We start from the raw sequence: 22,169 nt of genomic DNA, 5'->3' as shown, positions 1-22,169 counted from the left end.
GAGAATGTTTCTTTGCTTCTTAGGGAATTCATCCTCAATCTACATGGAGTACAGGCTTTGTGCCAGGTACCTTGCAGTGCCTGGGAGCAGGCAAGGTGGTCTCCATCCTGATGCACATGCACTGTTACAGCACCACATCCTAAAGCTGCTCAGCTATATTGCTGGCTAATAGGGGTGTGGTCACCCTGGAAGGAGGAATGGAGAGAGGATAGGAACAAGCATTTTTTGATTGTCCACCAAGAGCCCAAGCCTGTGCTAGCTTTGTTGCAGCCGGTAGAGTATTCCCTGTTTAATGGTCAGAATTGATCTATGAGTTAAGTGTGCTATTTCTACTCCAGGTATATCCCCCTCACCCTGCAACACAGATGGTGGTCTTGTAACAGAGAAGAACAAACCTGACTCTGTATTGGATCTATTCCTTTAGCCCTAATCCTTGTGCTCTTTTGCCTGTGCTTGGTCATGCTGGCTCTGCACCTTTGGTAAAAGAATGTTGCCTATAGTCTGAAATATACAGGATAGCCCATTCTCAAGGCTCTGACCTTTAAAAGTGTAACACTTTCCCAATCATAGAGAGATTAAAAAGTTGCAGAAGAGAAAATAACATTTGTTTTGTTGGAGGTTTACAGGAACATCGTGACCTGACCTACATGGACAGCTGCAAGAACAAAGGATTCCGGCACCAAGAAGTTTGCAACAAACAGCCACACACACGCCTCCCCTTTTAATATAAAAGATGCCTGAATTCTAATCTTTGGGACAGTAGTCCACCATCTACCTGGTTTGCTGGCTTTCCGAATAAAGTCGTTATTCTGTGCCCCTCCACCTCATCTCTTGATTTACTGACCTGTCGTGTGGTGAGCGGTACCTGCCTGGATTCAGTAGCAATCTTAGTAGAGCTGGCCTGGAGCAGAGGTCCACCTGCTAGACAGATATTGCCCAAATTAAGAAGGCAAGTCAGGGATGATTTTCAATGCCTTTATTAAGAAATATCAAAAGTTGATTATAGTTCCGTACACAGTTTTACAAAGTTCAAGTGGAGGGGAATGTAGGGAGGCCATCAGCATGCCTGTTTGGACACCACAGTCACTTGCCAAAGAGTTAACCCTGTCACTTTGGTCACCTTGTTTAACAGTGGTCCACACAAGGCTCGTTCCCACTTCCACTAGGCCACGGCACAATACCTTACATTATTTGAGTTGTAATACGTTATAAACACTTCTTAAATATTTGTCCTTTTCTTTCGTCATTATTCTTCCCTGAAATAGCTGAGCTGTTTATAGAAAGCACAACACTTGAGTCCCATTGACTGCTGTTTGCATCACATTTTCACAAAGGCTACTTTGACACAGATGGAAAAACATCCCAAGTTACATGTTACCCTTGCACACTTGGGATGGAACCCAAGCACACTGTTATTTTTTATTTAACATTGAACAAAAAAGAGGGAAGCACTCAACTTGGAAACAACAGCACAGTCATTCAGTGGAAAAGTTAAGTGTGGGACACAGCCTGCGGATTCCACGGAGCTCCTCCAAGTGGCCACCAGCATGAGCAAGAGCAACTGGAGGCAGGAACACCAACACAGAATACAGAAAGGGAGTCTCTTGGGCAGGGTACATCATGACCTTTTATGTCAGGGACATTGCATCAGAGGGGAATTACACATTCAGAATAATCAGGGCTAGTAGATAATTGGCACCCAATGGGAGACAGCAACGGAGTGGTGTGCCTTGGTGAAGGCCTGTGCTGGGTTATCTAAAAGTGGATCTTTGAAGAGACTGTCCAACAGCATCAGAAAGCGCCATCTTTAGAGGAAGGACTCCTTGTTCACCCACATGAGACTGCGGGTCTCATTGGGCTTGCATTCGTACTCAATGACGGAGAAGGGGCTTCCCCACTGGCAGTGATCTCGCTTGTGGTAATTGTAAAACTTGACCTGCCACACCGTCTCGAAGGTCCCAATGTCAGTGAACTGAGGGAAGAGAGACATGCCCCATCAAAACCTCATTCTGCCATGAGCAAACGTAAGAGTTGACGTTTGTGAAAGAGATATAATGGGGAAGAACAGATCTGACTCCATATTAGATCTGTTTCTTTTACTTCAACCTTTGTATTCTATTGCTTTTGCTTCGAGTTAAGAATGTTGCCTATGGCCTGCAATATACAGGACGGCCCATTCTCAAGGCTCTGACCTTTAAGAGTACAACACTTTCCCATTCATATAAAGATAAAAAGTGCAGAACAGAGAATAACATTTGTCTTGTTGGAGGTTTACAGGAACATCGTGACCTGACCTACATGGACAGCTGCAAGAACAAAGGATTCCTGCACCAAGAAGTTTACACCAACCAACTCCCCCTTCACCCCTGCCCCTCACCTGTTAGTATAAACGAAGCCTGAATTCTGACTGGGGTAAGATGGTTCTCTAGGACATTAGTCGGCCACCTTCTCAGTCTGCTGGTTTTCCAAATAAAGTTCCCCCAATAACTTGTCTCCCGACTTACTGCCTGTCATGCAGCGAGCATAGTGACTTTAGACTTAGTAACAGATGTACTGTGTAATGAGGTGTAATCTGTGTAATCACTCCAGGCTCTTGTGGTCTGAAAGCTTAGGCCCTTACTTTAATGAACTATCTTCTTTTATTGTGAGAGAGATTTTCCTGAAAAGCTGTCTGCAAACCATTTATTTCTCTATAAAATCTTATTCCCATCCCACTCATGGCATTTGTTATCATATTGCCTTTAATACAAATAACTCCCCAAATGTATCTGTTTCCCATATTTAGGTTCTGGAAACTTCTCTTAGAATCTCAGAATTTCAGAGGTTGCCACAGAAGGGAGATTGGGAAGAGAAGAGAGGGAATGGTGTTTAATGATTGTCTTTGGTTTCTTTTACGAAAAATAGCTGTACAAAATAACATGTGCACAACAACACGAAACAAAAGCTACAACTGCCCTCCAACACTAATTTCAATTCCAGGGAAAACTATGTTATCGGAAGCATTTGTTTGTTAAAGACCCTACTTTAACTTTCAAATACTATTGAGTGTGTATAAGCCATGCCCATGTCTCAGGCTCTGATTTTACATTACCCAACACCCTATGTGAGTACCTACTGTGTGCCTCATACATAGAAAAATTTGTATAAGGCATGATCCTTTGCTCTCAGGAAGTTTGCATTCTACTTCCAGAAGGTAGGCCCTGCAAACACTGCACGGAATTCTACAGAGTCCTGAGCACACAATTCTCATGTAGCTGAGAAGAGGGCACAGAATACCCTAGAGGCCATTGGGCAGGGGCTCAAGTGGCCTGTAGGGTAGCCTGGCCCTGCCACTGCCTCCTGGAGCTATTTAGGGGATGTGGCAGTAAACAGCATGATGCCTGTCGTTATTTTCTCCTCTGACCCACCCCCCGTCATGGGAAGAGGCCAGGCCTGACTTAGCAGGGTTCTTAGACTTGTCAGGAGCCAGAAGACATCGTGGGGGAGGGCTGTGAGCAATAGGAGCCTTATGCTTGCGGCTGCTACAGGAGGAGGGCGATCAGGTGCTCCCCAGAGAGCCTTCCAAGATGCTCTCAAAATCATAGCCTGCCCCATTGCCTCATCCTGCTAATCGGACCCTAAAACAAGGTATGGCTTGCCTTTGAGAAATCTGCTTGACCTGAAACAGTAGGTGATATACCTAGAGTCCACAAATCTTCTCCCAGGTAAGAAAATGAAGGATCTCTTTTTAGAGAGTCGTAGCTTAAAGACCTGTGCACATGTATGCAGCTTTATTCACAAAAGCCCCGGCCTGGGATCAACCCAAATGTTTCATCATTCACCTGGTGATAGACACATTTTGGTACATCAGTAAAATGGCTTTCTACTCAATAAGAGAACATACTGATTCAGGCAGCAACAGTGATGGATCTCAAAGACATGCTGAGCAAAAGAATCTAGACCCCAAAGAATACATGTACTATATGATTCCATTTATATCCATATATTTTATATCTCCATATAATTTATAGTGATAGAATATAATCTATGCTGACAGGAAACATCTGTGGTTACCCAAGTTACCTGGGGTAGGAGGAGGGAATTGATGATAGATGAAAATGTGCAAGAGGGAACTTTCTGGGGTAATGGAAACATTCTACATCTTGATTGGGGTGGTGGTTACAAGAGTATATGTATGTGTTTGTTAAAACTCATTGATCAGTATACTTAAAATGGGTACATTTGTTATATGTAAACTATACAACAAAGTTGATTAAAAATTAGAACTATGGATTTTTAGTGAGCACCAAGGAAACAGGTATTCTGAACACTGCCAGTGGGAACTGAATTACATAGCCTTCCGGAAGGGTAATTTGTATCAAGTAAAGGTGTGAACATACTTGGGTCCAGTAATTTCACTTATAGTTTATCTTAAGAATACCACAGGGTTTCGAGTAGTGAAAAATTGAACACTAACTTTCCATCCTTAATTAATTATGGCATATGTGTATAGTGGAATACTATGTAACAATTCTAAATGTAAATATTTACTAAAATTTTTCTAGTATATCCTATATTGTCACCTGAACTAAGCAGAGTACCAACAAGACTGTCTAGTGTTAATTCCATTAAAATTACACATGTGAATGCTGATGGAATAAGTTTTATTTTCTTCTATGTACTTATTTGTACTTTAAAAATTTAATGATTGAATTTTACTTTTATAATCAGAAAACATGTTAAGGCAAATTGTAAGTATTTACAAGTATGACCAAATAGCTAATATCCTTAATATAAAATATTATATGAATTAACTAGTAAGAACTACTAAGAACATTTGGATAAAACTGGACAGTTCATTAAAAACTTGGCTAACATCTGAAAAATATTCAAATGTAATATTATTAGTAATTAAAGAAATACATACTTTACAGAGATATTATTCACCTATCAACTTAGCAAACATTTCCAAATACTGGAAGCAATTTAAGCATCCAACTTTAGGAAATTATTATGAAAATGGTGGAATATCTGTACTATGGATTTATATAATCACTAAACAGGAATTTAGTTTTAATGATGAAAGAAAATGATTACAATTTTAACCGAAAAAAGATTAAAACACTTTATATACATTATGAGTTCAAATACACAAAATAAGATGTACAGAGAAAAGAAAATGAAAAAATATTAACAATAGCTCTCTAAGAAATTGTTTTTATATCTTTTCTACTTAGGTTTTCTGCAATAAATAGTTACTTTTATAATCAGAAAGAATAGTTTAAGTGGTGAAATGGATCTATCACCCCTGAAAAATTAACATATATATCCCTTGAACCCTAGGGATTTAATAAATTCTATTAAGGATACATATATGCTAATGAAAATATTACAACTTTGTTTACAATAGGGTAATGGTGGTAATAACAAACCAATATCTCATTTTACAAATCACCAAGATGACTTATGATTATTTTTGACCAGCACAGGACACTGTACATTTTAAGTGCAACTGAATTAAATTAAGTTATAAAAATATTTTACAAACACCAGCTAAACTTTTGAGGGAGCAGTTTGATATCAGGCTAGGTAAGTGGGAAAGACAATACCTTTTCTGAAACAGATATAAATAAAAGTTGGTCACAAAAACAAACAAAGATGATCACGACCACAGGCAAAAACAAAACAAAACAAAACAAAAAGGCTTAAGGCACTACACTTATACCTGAATGACCTTAAAATTAATAAAGTCTCAATCTAAGAGTTCTCAGTAACACAGGAGACCAAAATAGAAGTCTGTTGACAGCAAGTCACAGCTAAAGATATGGGATGTTTAGGTGCTTCTACTTTGTTTCTCTGTTATTAATGTTGGACCCAAGGTCTTATTAAAGTAAACTTAACTGCTAAATAGGCATATGTCTTCCTCTCTCCCACACCTTAGTTGTTTTAACTTCCCATTAACCTTCTTCCTATTCTTCCTTCTAGAGTTCTATTTCCTGGGCATCTCTCTACCTAACTCAGGATTTCTTCTCTTCTGGCTAAGAACAGATGTGCTATCCAAAGCTGACATTACTCTTGAAGAACAGAGGAAGCAACTACAAGCTCTCCATTCCCTCCCAACCCATCTGTTGCCTTCCAAGGAAAATTTACCCGGGCAGGCTCCCAGGTTATGCAATTATACATGGTATAATTCTGTGCATTTAATAGCTCTTTTTTTTTTAATACAATTACTTTCACATATGTCATTGCACATTGGTGTTGTGACTGGTTTTAACATCTCCATTTTAAGGATGAAAGAACTAATATTAAGAGAGGTTAAGTGAGTTGGCCTAGGTCTACACTGTGCAGCCAGCTAATGCCAGAGGTAGGTCAAGAAGCTAGGTTTCCTAATTCCTATCTAGAAACTATAATCAATGTACCAAATTATTTATATAAGCAAATGAGCTAAAAGGTACTGAACGGTTTTTCTTTTTTCTCCCTGAGTGAGAAGAACATCTATGAACTGCCGTGTGTAGAGTGCTTTAGGACACTACTATGGACTGAAATGTTTGTAGCTCCCCAAAATTCATATGTTGAAGCCTAAATCCCCAACGTGATGGTATCTGGAAGTGGGGCCTTCCAGAAGTAATTAGGGTGTGAAGATGGAGCCCTCATGAATCGGATTAGTGTTCCCTATAAAAATAGACACGAGAGGGATGATCTCTCTCTTTCTCTGCTTTCCTTCATGTGAGAACACAGCAAGAAAGCAGCTGTCTGTGAATCAGAAAGATTGTTCTCACCAGATACCAGGTCTGCTGGCGCCTTGATCTTGGACTTCCAGCCTCCAGAACTGTGAAAAATAAATATTTGCTGTTTAAGCCACCCAGTCTATTCTGACACTGACACTCTACTACGTACCTGGACATTTTATTTGCCTTAGTGTTCTTATAAGTGGCAAGGTTTGGTAGACTTTTATTTCACAACCCATGTGAAAGAGAACCCATCAGCTTCCAAAGAGAGGAGACTCATTTGTTGTGCTCAGTAACAAATGAGGAATCTGAAGAACTTGTTTTAAACAATTTCCATGGTGGTCTTACAACCAAATGCCCTAGAATCCCCAGAGTACTTCTCTCTACTCACCATTCCACCCAAATTCACTGGAGACATGTGAAATTCACCAAGAATAGAGTCACTTAGAAATCCACTGACTTGGGAGCACAGAATGAGATTATATTGATAGAGACATGATGTTATTTCCTTAGTAAATAAAATCAGTATAAATAAGCATCTTGGGGCTTCCCTAGTGGCGCAGTGGCAAATCGAGGCAACACAGCTTAACCATCCATGTTACAAATAAGTTCTTCACCAACCATCATTTGCCTTTTAATTTAAATTGCCTTTTAAGGAAAATTTAACTTTGTTTACAATGTTTAACAGGAATTTTACATTTATGTAATCAAAGCTTTCCATTTTCACCTTTGGATTTCTTCCATTTCTTTAAGGTTTTAGATTAATTCTTTTCATTTTGATTTTTTACAAAGTTGACTTTTTACAGATAACCCTGGGATCCATCTGAAATATCTTTTTGAAGTATGGCATCCAGAAAGAACAGCAGTGATGTTTCCCCCAAATAGCCAATTACCCTAGCATCATTCAGCCAATGATTTATAAAAATCTGACAAACTACTCTGAGGTAACCTTAGACTCATAAGAAGTTGCTTTGGTGTACCTTTAATTCAGCTTCCTTTGCTGGATTCACCTACTTGATTAACTGCATTTACTTGGGGATCTCAAGACTTCCTTATTACCTGTGAAAGTGGTTGTGTCTGTAATTTACAATACTTAAGCTTGACAAAAGTCATAAAATAGTGTTAAAACATATGTAAGGCTTTCATCACTAGAATGAAATTTTCAATTAACATTATAGCCGCTGACTTGATCAGGAAACCTTCTCTAATTTCAATTAATAATAACTCTAGGACTTCCCTGGTGGCGCCGTGGTTAAGAATCCGCCTGCCAATGCAGGGGACACAGGTTCGAGCCCTGGTCCAGGAAGATCACACATGCTGCAGAGCAACTAAGCCCGTGCGCCACAACTACTGAGCCTGCGCTCTAGAGCCTGCGAGCCACAACTACTGAGCCTGCACACCACAACTATTGAAGCCCGTGCACCTGGAGCCCGTGCTCCACAACAAGAGAAGCCACCGCAATCAGAAGCCCGTGCACCACAACAAAGACCCAATGCAGCCAAAAAATAAATGAATAAAAATTTTTAAAAATAATACTAATTTCAATTGTAATAGAATCGCGTATTACAGATAAAATACAAATGCATGGCCAATGCTCACACCAAAAGCTGTGCGATCACTGTTGGAACAATCATTCATTCACCTGCTTCTTCTAGAGTGGAAATTATATTTAAGAGCCTAGGCTTTGCTGCTGGAACTCATAACATGCTAAATACCAGCTTAACTCTTTTGGAAAATCATGTACAGTATAAACATATAAATCAAGTTTGAATAAGAGGAAAGTTAAATCTCATAAAATCCAAAACTATGGGAAAACCAAAATAGACTGTCAACTCTATGGGAAAAATAACTGTCTTCATTTTAAAAGAAGAAATCATAACAGAAAATGAAAATTTTTAATTAATTATATTTCTACACAATGGAAAATAAAAATAAAGCGATAGTGAGAGAAATATGACAGATACGGCAGATTGTTTATCTTTATTAGGAGTCTGAGTTTTTTAAAAAATAATTTCCAACAGAAGTATTGATGAAACATGAAAGAATAATATACACAAGAAGAAACAAAATTAAATTAACAAGTAGAAATGTTCATTCTTGTGATAGTGAAAAGTAAAATAGAAAATCTATTTTTTTAAAGTAATTCTCAATGATGTCATAATTTTAACAAAGCCAGTAGACTTTATTGCTAGTAACATTGTAAAATAGTATGTACATCTTAAAAAAAAAAAAAAAAACCACCAAAAAGGCCATATGTGGGAACAGCCATAAAGATTCAGTTCTTTTGACCAAGTATTTTTACTCAGATTGAGGTAACTATACGCACAAAACTTTACATTATAGCACTTTTTATGATGGGACAATCAATACATCTAATATCTGGGTAAGAGTGTAATCATTATGATATATTGTGATAGAGTCTTATGTTACCCTTAAAATTATAAAAATGAATATGTAGAAAGTTGTACAAAATACGTATTAAAAGCTATTGCAACTACAGAATGTATATATGTGGAAGGTAATCTGAAAATGAGCCATATCAAAATGTAGGGATTACTGGTGCTTTAGAAGTTTATGCACATTTCTGAACCTTGTCATGATATTTTACAATTTTTTAAGAAAATCATGCAAAGCCCTTGAAATGCTGGGATGCGTCCCCACACTTCTCTGTGAGTCTGTGCCCAACCAGAAAGGAATCCTACATAAATTTGTGGGATTTCAGTCCTATTTGGTGTGATCCTAAATGACAGTATTTGAGAATCTGACTTTCTTCAGCAAATAATTAGTACCACACCCCTAAAGGTAAGTTTGTAATTTTCACACCATGTTAGGGCTGACGGTGGTCTTAGTGATCAGATAGTGGAATCCACCTATTCGCATTGAGGAAACAGGCCCATTGAATGAAGGTTTGCCTGGAATCACAGTTAATTACAGAAGTAGATGGCATCCCAATACCTTCATAACTTCCAGTTCTAATTCTGACATTCTAGACGTTTCCTCAGGCACCCATAGCACTGATGTTTCCCTTGGTGAAGAATGTAAATTTAATAATCCAGGAACTTCCTGCTTAATTGATTGCATTTACCTGGATATTTCAATGTGTTGGTGTTGTCTGTGAGAGTGGGGTATGTCCATACTTTTTAAAACTTAAGTTTGAAATATTGGTAACTTAAAAACATTGTAGGATAATGATGAGGACTAGCTGAAAGCTTCACCACTAGAATGAACATTTGAATTTAACATAAGAGCTGCTGACATGATCAGGAAACCTCTAATTTCAATTGTTTTCCTTAGAATCAGCCTATTACAAATAAGATACAAATGCATGGCCAATGCTCAAACCAAATGATGTGCGATCATTGTTGGAACAATCAACTATCAATCACCTGCTTCTTCTAGAGTGGAAATTATATGGAAGAATCTAAGTTTTACTGTTGGGACTCAGGATTCATTAGTTACAGCATAGAGATCCTTGTCACTACAACATCCTCCCAACGCATCTAAAGGCTCTCCAACCTTTTAGCCGTGCCTGGACAGGCAATCCAGACTTACGGTGAGTAAGAAAATCTTTCGTTTCATGACTCGGTCTAAATCATTCTCACATTAAAAAAATACCTTTGTTTCATTCTCATTCAAAATTATGTAGAAGTTCTCACTTTACAGATCCAATTAAGAAGTGTTTAATTGAGTTCTTTCTAAAATAAGTTAATCTTCCTCCCTAGGGTTCTGTTTACACCTATAGCAAAAGAAGTATGACTCCACCCTTCTAAAACCAGAGCAAGTTATACCTCTGGTCCCCTCAGCCCATACTGGTTCCAGGAAGAAGGTGGGGAGGTCTGCTCTCCTGCTCTGTGACCACCTGGAAGATGGGGTACAGTCTTATCTATGGTGACCACTCCTGCACTTGACCCAGTGCTCAGTACCAGTTCAGTGAAAGAATGAACAACTTAAAGTTAGCTCACTGGCCCTTGGGCTCTCATTAAAATTCTGACAGATGGCCAATAGGCACATGAAAAGATGCTCAACATCACTAACTATTAGAGAAACACAAATCAAAACTATAATGAGGACCACTTCATACCAGTCAGGATAGCCATCATTAAAAAGTCTACAAATAACAAATGCTGGAGAGGGTGTGGAGAAAAGGGAACCTCTGTACGGTTGGTGAGAATGTAAATTGGTGCAGCCACTATGGAAAATGGTATGGAGGTTCCTCAAAAAACTGAAAATAGAACTACCACATGATCCAGCAATCCCACTCCTGGGCATATACCCAGACAAAACTATAATTTGAAAATTATAAATGCACCCCTATGTTCATAGCAGCACTATTTACAATAGCCAAGACATGGAAATAACCTAAATGTCCATTGACAGTGAATGGATGAAGAAGATGTGAGATATATATATATATATATATATATATATATATACACATACATACATACACACAATGGAATATTACTTAGCCATCAAAAAGAATGAAATAATGCCATTTGCAGCAACATGGATGGACCTAGAGGTTATCATACTAAGTGAAATAAGTCAGAAAGAGAAAGACAAATACCATACGATGTCACTTATACGTGGAGTCTAAAATACTATACAAATCAACACATCTATGAAACTGCAGACTCACAGGTATAGAGAACAGACTTGTGGTTGCCAAGCGGGAGGGAGAGTAGGGGAGGAAAGGAATAGGGGTTTGGGATTAGCAGAGGCAAACTATTATATATAGGATGGAAAAACAACAAGGTCATACTGTATAGCATGGGGAACTATATTCAATATTTTGTGACAAACCATAATGGAAAAGAATATGAAAAAGAATATATATATCTATATATATGTATAACTGAATCACTTAGCTGTACAGAAGAAATCAACACAACATTGTAAATCAACTATACTTCAACAAAATTTTAAAAAACAAAAATAAAATTCTAATAACTTTAGTTTTTTTATTAATTAATTTATTTTTGCTGTGTTGGGTCTTCATTTCTGTGCGAGGGCTTTCTCTAGTTGTGGCAAGCGGGGGCCACTCTTCATCGCGGTGTGCGGGCCTCTCACTATTGCAGCCTTTCTTGTTGTGGAGCACAGGCTCCAGACGCGCAGGCTCAGTAGTTGTGGCTCATAGGCCTAGTTGCTCCGCGGCATGTGGGATCCTCCCAGACCGGGGCTCGAACCCGTGTCCCCTGCATTAGCAGGCAGATTCTCAACCACTGCGCCACCAGGGAAGCCCTCTAATAACTTTAGTATTTGCAGTTCTGCTTCGAGTTAATATTTCCTTTCAACTCTAATTACATATGCTATTCTCGATACACTACGGTAGAAGGACACTTATTTGATTTAAAAGAGATTTATTTTGATCCACCAGCCCTTTGTTGGATGTGTGATCTTCAAATATTTTCCTAGAAGTCTAAAAATACCTTTTAAAATGTGTTTCTGTAGAAATGGATGATTTCCTCAGAAAAACAACTAAAATTGACTCAGTAAAATCTTCAAAGCCCCCCAAAGGCAAACATTATGGACTAAGTTGAAAGTTAGGGATATTCCTTCCAAATACCATTATTTTGGATCCTGACTTTTATGGGGAAATTCTATCAGACTTTCAAGTAACAGCTAAATTCTATGCTATGTAAATTGTTTCAGAGCACAAACTATGAAAATGTGCCCAATTCATTTTATTAAGTTATTAACCCTAACACCACATCTTAAATGGTGAAGAACCTTCTAATTGTCCTTTGCCTATCTCCTACATATTGCTACTAGACCGATTTTAACAACATGCAAATCTTGTCACATTATCAGGAACTGGAAGTCCTACATTGAAATGTTTTTAAAAATGGGGAGTTGGCGGGTGAAACTTACATAGAGAATTATAAAATCTGACAAAATATAAACAAAAACTATTTGAAGGCTTTAAAAAGCAACTAAAAGCAGGACAGAAACCAGAGTTACCCTTGAAAGATCTCAACTATAACAGTTAAGAACTGTCCCTGCGGCTTTTTTGCTTGAGGTTACTCCCCAATCCCCCGGCAGTTCTGGCCCAAGTAAATGGCAGCTTTATCTGCGAGAAGTGGCAGAAGACAGTGTTCAGGGATGGCAGAGCAGCTGGAAATTTAGGGAGAAAATCCTGGAAACAAGAGAGCTACGGAAGAGGTGAGACCCAAAATCTGACTATAACTCTGCCATAATTCTTCCCTAACTGCTTGTATGGGCTGGTGGGAGGGGGCTTTTTCTGCTTGAAAAAGCGGACAAACCAGTAGAGTCTTTTTTTTCTTTCTTTTCCAAACAACAGAAGTTTATTGTCTCACAGTTTGAGAGGTTAGATGTCCTAGATCAAGGTGTCAGCAGGGTTGGTTTCGTCTAAGAGAAGACTTTATTCTTGAAAGAGAAAATTATGCTGAATAAGATTTGTAAGTTCACTTTTTTGTTTGTTTTTTTTTTTTTAATTGAATGCATTCCCAAACCTGAGAAGTTGGAGTCTTACTGGTTTGAAAGTATCAAAGCAAAGGGCTCAGGACTGGCAGAGCAGCTGGAAATTTAGAGAAACCTCAGGGTGGATGGATCCCAAAATCTTAGTATAAACTGTCCAATTCCTTGGCTGACTGCTAAACTCCACTGGAACAAGGGAACCAGGCTAGAAAAGCAGCAACTGGAAGTTGAAAAAAATTAAGCAGAGATATCAGCTGCTACCCTGCCGAGAAGACAGAATTTGTAGTTTGAGTCCAGCAATGTTACCGCATGCTAGAATTTAAAAAGAGACTAATCCTCAGAAGAATAAAAGAAACTAGAATCAATAATATATTATCTACAATGTTTAGTTTCTAATAAAATATTATCAAACATGTAACAAAACAGGAAAGCATGACCCACATTCAGGAAAAAAAGTCATTCCTACTCTAAATGGGGCCAGATACTGGATCTACCAAACAAGTATTTCAAACCAGCAATTATAAATATGCTCAAAGAAGTAAAGGGGCACATGGTCTCAATGAGCAAACATAGGGAATCTTGAGCGATGGAAACTATAGAAAATACAAATAAAAAACTCTAGAGCTGAAAAGTACAATGACAGAAAAAATTTCAGAAAATAAACACAAGAGTAGCCTGGGAATGGCAGAAGAAAAAAAATCACTGAGCTTGAGTATACATCAATAGAAATGATCTAATTTGAACAACCAATTTTCTTTTCTTTAGAAAACTGGACAGGACTGTAAAGATCTGTGGGATAATACCAAGCTGTCCAATGTGTAATTGAGGAACTACAAGAAAAGAATAAAGTTGAAAAGAAATTTGAAACAAAATAACAGTTAAAAATACCCAAATTTGGAAGAACACTAACTTACAGATTCAAGAAATTCAGTGAGTTCCAAGAAGAAAAGATTCAAAGAAATGCACACTTCGGTGCATATAGTCCAACTATGGAAAACCGAACTGCACAACATACAAAGAGATCATTTTACTCTGTGTGTATATGTGTGTGTGTGTGTGTGTGTATAGCCTCAATTAAAATACCTTAATGCAAACAAAAGAAGGAAATAAATAATTAAGATAGGATCAGGGGACTTCCCTGATGGTCCAGTGGTTAAGACTCCAGGCTCCCAATGCAAGGGAGCTGGGTTCGATCCCTGGTCGGGGAATTAAGATCCCACATACCACAACTAAGTCCATGGGCTGCAACAAAGACACAGCACAGCCATAAATAAACAAACAAACATACAAATAAAAACTAACTTTAAAAAAAAGATAGGATCAGAAATCAATGAAACAGAAAAATGGGCCAGTGGAGCATATGAAAACAAAGCTGGGTTTTTGAAAAAGCCAATAAAATTGATAAATCTCTAGCTAGACTGGTTGGTGGGGGGGGGGGGGACATGGCAAATTATTAATATCAAGAATGAAAGAGTGGACATCATTAGAGATCCTAAGACATCAAAGAATGGTGGAGGATTATTACCAACAACTTTGTGCCAACAATTTGACAATTTAATTGAAATAAATGAATGATATCAAAGACCAATTACAAAAATTAACTCAAGGGACTTCCCTGGTGGTGCAGTGGTTAAGAATCCGCCTGCCGATGCAGGGGAGATGGGTTCGAGCCCTGGTCCAGGAAGATCCCATATGCCACAGAGCAACTAAGCCCGTGTGCCACAACTACTGAGCCTGCACTCTAGAGCCCACGAGCCACAACTACTGAGCCTGCGTGCCACAACTACTGAAGCCCTCACGCCTAGAGTCCGTGCTCCGCAACAAAAGAAGCCACCGCTATGAGAAGCCTGTGCACCGCAACGAAGAGTAGCCCCCGCTCGCTGCAACTGAGAAAGCCTGCGTGCAGCAACGAAGACCCAATGCAGCCAAAAATAAATAAATTTATAAAAAAAAATTAACTCAGGGCTTCCCTGGTGGCGCAGTGGTTGAGCGTCCGCCTGCCGATGCAGGGGACACGGGTTCGTGCCGCGGTCCGGGAAGGTCCCACATGCCGCGGAGCGGCTGGGCCCGTGAGCCATGGCCGCTAGGCCTGCGCGTCCGGAGCCTGTGCTCCGCAACGGGAGAGGCCACAACAGTGAGAGGCCCGCGTACCGTAAAGAAAAAAAAAAAAAAAAATTAACTCAAGAAATAAAACCTGAATAGCCCAATATCAATTAAGGAAATTGAATTTGTAACTAAAAACCTTTAGACAAAGTGAAATGCATGCTTTTATTGGTGAATTCTATCCAACATTAAATAAGAATAATATTAATTCTATACAAACTCTTCCAGAAAACAGTAGAGTGAACAACTTTCCAAATAATTTTATGCAGCTAGTATTATTACTCTGATACCAAAAACCAGACAATGACAAGAAAAGAAAACCATAGACCAATATTCCTCAGGAACACAGATATAAAATCCTCAATAAAATGTTAATGAGGGACTTCCCTGGTGGTCCAGTGGTTAAGAATCTGCCTTCCATTGCAGGGGACGCGGGTTTGATCTCTGGTCGGGGAACTAAGATCCCACATGCCATGGGGCAACTAAGTCCGTGCGCCACAACTACAGAGCCCGGCTACAACGAAGAGCCCACGTGCCACAACTAAGACCCGATGAAGCCAAAAAAAAATAAATAAATATTTTTTAAAAATGAAAAAAAAAAGTATCATACATAGAAAAGCTTAGGGATTCTACAAAAAAAAATCCCAAACAACTATTAGGACTAATAAGTGAAATCAGCAAGGCCTCAGGATTCTAGATGAGTATAGAAAAAAATCAATTTTACTTCTACATACTAGTAATAACCACCATTTATAGTAGCATTTAAATATGAAATATTTAATGGTAAATTTAACAAAGTACGTATAAAATCTGTACAGGGAACACTGTAATACATTATAGAGAGGAATGAAAGAAAACCTATATAGGCAGATATATTCATGTATCAGAAGGTTCAATAGTAAAGTGTCAAATCTTTCCAAACTGGCATTTAGATTTAATACAAACCCAATTAATACCCCATTTTTTGGAGAAATTGACAAGCTCATTCTAAAATCTATATAACAATGCAAAGGGCCTAGAATAGTCAAAATAACTGAGTAAACAAAGAGGGAAGATTTAGGCTATCTGATTTAAAGACTACATTATAGACCATGAAACAAAATTGTTTGGGCTCTTCTAGGTCTTTTGCATTTCCAAATTTAAAAGATTGATATATAATTAAGTATGTAAAGTAACTGGAATTCTCATACATTGCTGGTTGAAATATGAAATGGTACAGCAGTCTGGATATTTCTTATATGGTTAAACATGTACTTACCATGTGACTCATCGAATCTCCTCTTAGGTATTTACTCAACAGAAATGAAAACATCCTCACTCTAAAACTCATACTCAAATATTCATAGCAACTTTATTCATAACCTCAAAAGCTGAAAACACCCCAGCTGTTCATTTATTGGTGAAGGGACAAATCAACTGTAGTATATCCTTCCCATGGAATACTACTCAGTGATAAAAGGAACCAACTATTTATGTGACAACATTATGCTACAATGACGTTATACAAGAACATTATGCTAAGTGAAAGAAGTCAGACACAATGCTACGATTCTATTTACATGAAATTCTAGAACTGTTAAAACTAAGTTATTGAGACAAAAAGGTCAGAGAGGGCTAAGCCTGGGGCCATCGATTACAGATGGGCCCGGAGGAATTTTTGGGGATGACAGAAATGTTCTATATTTTTGTTGGGGTGGTGATTATACAGTAGTTAAAATCTATGTAACTGAATACTTTAAATTGGTGTATTAATGTATTTACATACAATTTGTATGTAAATTGCTTATCGAAGTTGACTTACAAACCTTCAATGAATTCCCACAGGCATTAAGATAAATTCAATAAGGAAAGAAGGTCCTGTAACATCTAAACCCTACTTTCCTCTCCAGCTTAATCTTTATTTTTTTTAATTTTTAAAATTTTTATTGGAGTATAGTTGATTTACACTGTTGTGTTAACTCCTTCTTAATCTTGAGTCAGTCTCTGCCTCACTGTCTGCTCCAGCTCTACAGGGCTTCTACTCATTCACTGAAACACAGTCTGCTCTCCCCAAACTGTTGATCCTTGTACCTCCTTTTTCCTCAAATGCTCCCTCTTCCCTCAACTCTTACATATCTTTAGTTCTTTCTCAAGAAAGCCATCCCCTAAATCTTGAGCTAGACTAAGACCCCTGGTATATATCCCAAGGGTACCACTACTGTTTCAGTACATTTTGTCTAATAACAATTAACTACTTTATTATCGATAATCATGTATAAAGTATGTTTTCCTCCTCTAGATAAGAAGCCCCATGAAGCCAGGGATATCTATTTTGTTCACCACTCTTCTCCCAGTGCCTGACATATATAGGAAATCCTTATATATTTGCTGATAAATCAACCAAACAAACAAAAATTTTAAAACCCTAAATGAAATATTAGCATATTGAATGTGGTAATATATTACAAATAATAAATGACATTAAGTAGGGTTTATTTTAAGAAATAAATGGAAGTTTAGTATTTCAAAGTATATTTTATATTTATTCCATTAATATATCAAAGAAGAAAAACTATCTCCGTAGATGGGAAAAGGAATTAGAAGAAATTCAACACACCTCCCAATTAAAAAAAAATACCTCTTAGTGAACTAGAAACAGGATGCTTTAACATAATAAATATTTGAAACTAACATTGTATCTAACAGTGAAACCCTGGAGACAAGGATTACCACTATTAGTAGGCAACATTATTCTAGAAACATTAGCCAATGCAGGAAGGCCAGAAAAAAAAATCAAAAAATGACACAATTCTATGTAGATTATGACTGTCTACCTGAAAAACCCAAGATCGTTGAATGAAGAATGTTAGTAAGCAAGTTCAGTAAGGTGACCAATTACAAAATACACAAACACGTACTGTAAAAGCAATGTATTTAAAACAATGCAGCTTTGGCATAAGTGTAGACAGATCAATGGAACAGATTACAAAAATGTAGGGAGAGACTTAAATTTTTGCCACATAAGAAATTACTATGAAACTGATCACTGGAGAAGCATGGATCATTTAATTAATTGTACTTGGACATTATGAACAAATATATTCGAACATGAAACCATGAATTGAAATAATGTTTCGTATTTTCTTTTCCATGGTTTCCACTTGCCTTGGCACCACACTCCACAATCCCAGGCAGGCCTTACCGGCATGGTGATCTGGATGGGCTGCCGTTCTCCACTCTTGGTTGGGGCCACACCTTCTGTTTCATATGTTCCTGTATATACGATTCTGTCCCCATCAGGCTCTTTAGACTTCAGTTCCAGCGGGACAAGCACACCACCAATGGAAATGTTCCTGCAATGGACTTGAGTTGACCACATATGGTAGGAATTAGCTTAGGCGCCCTGTCCTGGTCTGGACCACAACTCCAGGCAAAAACCCCACAGGGTGTGGCTAACAGAGACACTGTGGTGTGGCAGAAAGTTCTGAGAGTTTAGGGGGCTTGACTTCCCCAGCTAACCAGTCATGTGACCCTAGGTCAACTACTTAATCTCTCTGGACTGACATCAGTATTCTCATCCAAAGTACTTGCACAAGGCTGAGTTATACTCTGTCAATGGTCTTCCTCTTTAGTTTCTCATCTGTGGAGCTATTAAAAACCTACCTATACCCACCCCATCTCAAACCCCAGAGAATAGGATTCAGTTGGTCTGGGGTGTGGTTTGGGCACTAGAAAATTTATTTTAAGGTTGCATAGGTGATTCTAATGCACAGGTAGGATTGAGAATCACTGAACTAGTTCTCCAATGGTTTTTTCTTCTGTTCCAACAATCAGGGGTCCCATAATTTGGGGTACTCTTCCTCAAGCCAGCCACACACCAAAAATTCTCACTGGCATCATTTCTTCATGTTAGGGTAATGGTTCTCAAAGTGTCATCCCTGGACCAGCAGTATCAGTATCACCTGCCAACCATCAGAAAGCAAATTCTTAAGCTCCACTCTAGATATGGTAAACTAGAGTTTACTACATCTAGGATGGGGCTCAGCCATATGTGTTTTAACGAGCCCTCCAGGTGATTCCGACGTAGACTCAAGTTTGAGAACCACTGGGTTAGGGCACTGAAAAACTTTGATAAAATTAAAGTGTAACCAAAAAAAATAGTTTTATCATTAACACAAATTTGTTTTTACATTAACTTGAAAAATAGAGAACTATCTTGAAGGAAATAGAACAGATAACTTGGTAGAAGGGGTTTTGCCAGGAAAGAAGGGAAAGAAAAAGTCTGCATTATAACCAGATGCACAGAACAGTGGGGAATGTGAGGATAATGGGTGCTTGGAGCTATCAGTGATGGGGACAAGTAAATGGACCAAGAGCGTTAGACACAACTCAGGTTTGGCTCTAGGTCATTCAGTTGGAGCCTGGCATCTAGAAGGCCAATACAAGTTTGTTGAATTAACAACTACTGGAGGACACTTAAGCTATAAAAGGTGCCAGGTGGAGTCAAAGCCCTCTCCACCCCACCTCCCAAGCTCAGCCAAAGGTAGATACAGTATAGGATGGTTTATTTCCTCTTTCCACACTGGACTTTACACCATGCTTACTTGGAAGCTGAGAGGTAAAGGGTTCCAGTCCTGGATACTTCCCCATAAGCTACTAAACCCTCCTACACTGACTTGCCAGCCAGAGCCTACTGGATGCATCAACCTCTGGTAGCAGAGAAGAGATAAACCTGCCACGAATAAATAAGTATAAAAAAAACCATCCTTTTGTTGTCAGGATGTTGCTAATCAGGCTGAACAGACAATTCGGGAGAAAAAGAAAAACACCAGGCAAGGAAAACCGGGAAACTAGGCCTAAGCAGAAGAGGCTGCCTTCCGTCTTGCTCTTCCAGTTCCGGGGTCCCAGGCTCATAAGGGTTGATGGAGGAGTGGGGTGCATCCCTCAGGGAGCCCCAATAATCACCCGCCCCCGACTTTACACCTCATTCGTCAGCCTTTCTCCTTCCTTCAGCCTCACAGAACGGGGCAGAGGACCGAGATTGCGGTAAGTGAACTCCGCGGCGAGCTTCTCCCCTCTGCCCCACCCCGGCCGCCTGCGGGTCCGCGCCGATGGCTGCACAGAAGGGATGAAAATTCTACAAGGAAAGAAAAAGCCCCCAACCCCTGGCTTCCTGTCGCTGTTTTAAACATCCCACCCCGCGAGGCGTGGAGGGAAGCGAGAACAGCGGAGACAGTAGTGTAAGGCAGAGGACGGGACCTAGGGTGCAGGGAGCTGACCTTATACCCGCCCCCCACTTCCTCCCCGCCAACCTCCTGGGCCCGCTGGGCGCGGTGCGAGGCAAGAGGTGCCCAGGAGAGGCTCAGGCTGTCCCGGGGGCCTCGGTCCACCCCGCGTACCCCAAGTGGGGCCGGTCAGCCGCTGCGCGCGCCCGCACTCACTCGACCTGCAGCGTGGTGGGCTTAATCTTCACCTCCACCTTGTAGGAGGAGCCCGTGAGCAGTTTGATGGTGCGGTTCTGGCCGAAGCGCTGCCCGTCCACCTTGTAGAAGACCGGGCCGTCGTTAGGCTGGATGCGCAGCGCGATGGAGAGGCGCACAAGGCCCGGCAGGTCCCCCATGGCTGGGCGCGGGAGGGCGGGCGCGGCGGCTCAGGGGGGGCGGAGGACTGCGCTGGCTGCGACCCGGCGGCTAGAGCGCGGTGGGCGGAGAGGAAGCGAGCGGAGGGAGAGGGAGGTGGTGGAGAGAGGCTGCGGCTAGGAGCCCGAGCCGTCGCGGCCGTCAGCCCCGGCTTCCGAGGAGCAGCTCCCGAGGCTGTGACCCCCCGCCCCCCTTGGCGAGGAAGCGCGCCCCAGGGACAGCTCCGAAGTCCCGAGCTCCACCATCCCCCGCTTCCCGTGCCTCGCCCTCCGCGCACCAAGGGGCTCGCTCCGGCCCGCAGGCCGCGGGCTGCTCAGCGCAGCTGGGTGGGAGAGAGTTAATCCTGTTTACGCACTACAATCCCCTCCAGCTGGGGAAGAGGACATTTTGACTCCTCCTAGAGCGGCGCGGGGCGGGGGGAGGAGAGGATTGGGAGGGAGTGGGTAGGTCCTGGGTTTAAGTGGCACTACACCAAAGGGCGACACCTCGGAATCTGGACACCCCCTCTGTCAGCGAAGGACTGCGGATACCATTGCTTGCAGATCGAGCCCCAACCAGGCAGGAGGAGGCTGAGAGGCGAAAGGGAGACGGGAAGCGGGGCTGGAAACCGTTAGCCAGTGATTTTAATCTCAGGAAACATGTCTTTCCAAAGCTTAGGGGACATGGCTGAGGGAAGGCGCAATTCCATCTAATGTGGACTGCACGCCATGCTGAACTAGGAATGTGTGCAAGAAAAAGAAAATAACCAATATATATTCAAGGGGCTACATCTTCTCATGGGTGTTTATTTCCATTATGCATGTCCTTGTCTCAAGAATGACACCGTGTAATGAATCACATATATTTACACAGATCTTGTAGGATGAGCTATTAATCCTGTCACAGGTAACTGGCATGTCTCTAAGGCATACATAGGTGGTGACAGTGGCCAAGGGGAGGGATCGGTCAAAAGATTAATGGCAGGGCACCCGGTGCGACACCCGCAGGGTTTAGGTTTGCATATTAAGCATGAAGTCAGTTGACAGCTCGCGATTTTGGAGACAAGGGGAAACCAAGGGTGTTATGGCTCCACTGGGAATGACTTCGGATAGTGGAGCGTGGTCACCTGCTTCAGCACCGCCTGGTGGATAGTACCAGGGCCGGTGAGCACACCTGGGGAATGGAGAAAAGGGTTAGTGAGGACGAACGGGTAGGGATGCGTCTATTTGGTGGTTTTTGTTTACTCAAGGTAGTACTACTTTTCTTTAGAAATAGCACCATCTCGAAGGTGTGATTTGTCTCTTGGAAATGGTTTTCTCATCTG

The 22,169-nt window shown here is 40.4% G+C and overlaps 1 protein-coding gene and 1 long non-coding RNA gene across 2 annotated transcripts; one reads left to right on the top strand and one right to left on the bottom strand.

Moving 5' to 3' along the window:
* Window positions 1–961: 961 nt before the first annotated feature.
* Window positions 962–21,385, bottom strand: CNRIP1 (cannabinoid receptor interacting protein 1). Its single transcript, XM_004277012.3, has 3 exons — window positions 20,669–21,385; window positions 18,430–18,580; window positions 962–1,972 (listed from the first exon to the last, which is right to left on the bottom strand). Exons 1-3 carry the CDS (start codon window positions 20,845–20,847, stop codon window positions 1,808–1,810), a joined length of 495 nt encoding a protein of 164 aa, XP_004277060.1. The 5' UTR covers window positions 20,848–21,385; the 3' UTR covers window positions 962–1,807.
* Window positions 3,465–8,173, top strand: LOC125960912 (uncharacterized). The gene is made up of 3 exons (XR_007471093.1): window positions 3,465–3,704; window positions 5,965–6,163; window positions 7,938–8,173. It is a non-coding gene; the product is annotated as an uncharacterized LOC125960912 (long non-coding RNA).
* Window positions 21,386–22,169: the final 784 nt, after the last annotated feature.

The sequence above is a fragment of the Orcinus orca genome, chromosome 13, assembly GCF_937001465.1.
Source record: "Orcinus orca chromosome 13, mOrcOrc1.1, whole genome shotgun sequence".
Lineage (NCBI taxonomy): Eukaryota > Metazoa > Chordata > Mammalia > Artiodactyla > Delphinidae > Orcinus > Orcinus orca.
Note: the sequence above shows the minus strand (reverse complement) of the source record. Positions and strands in the feature narration are given on the sequence as shown.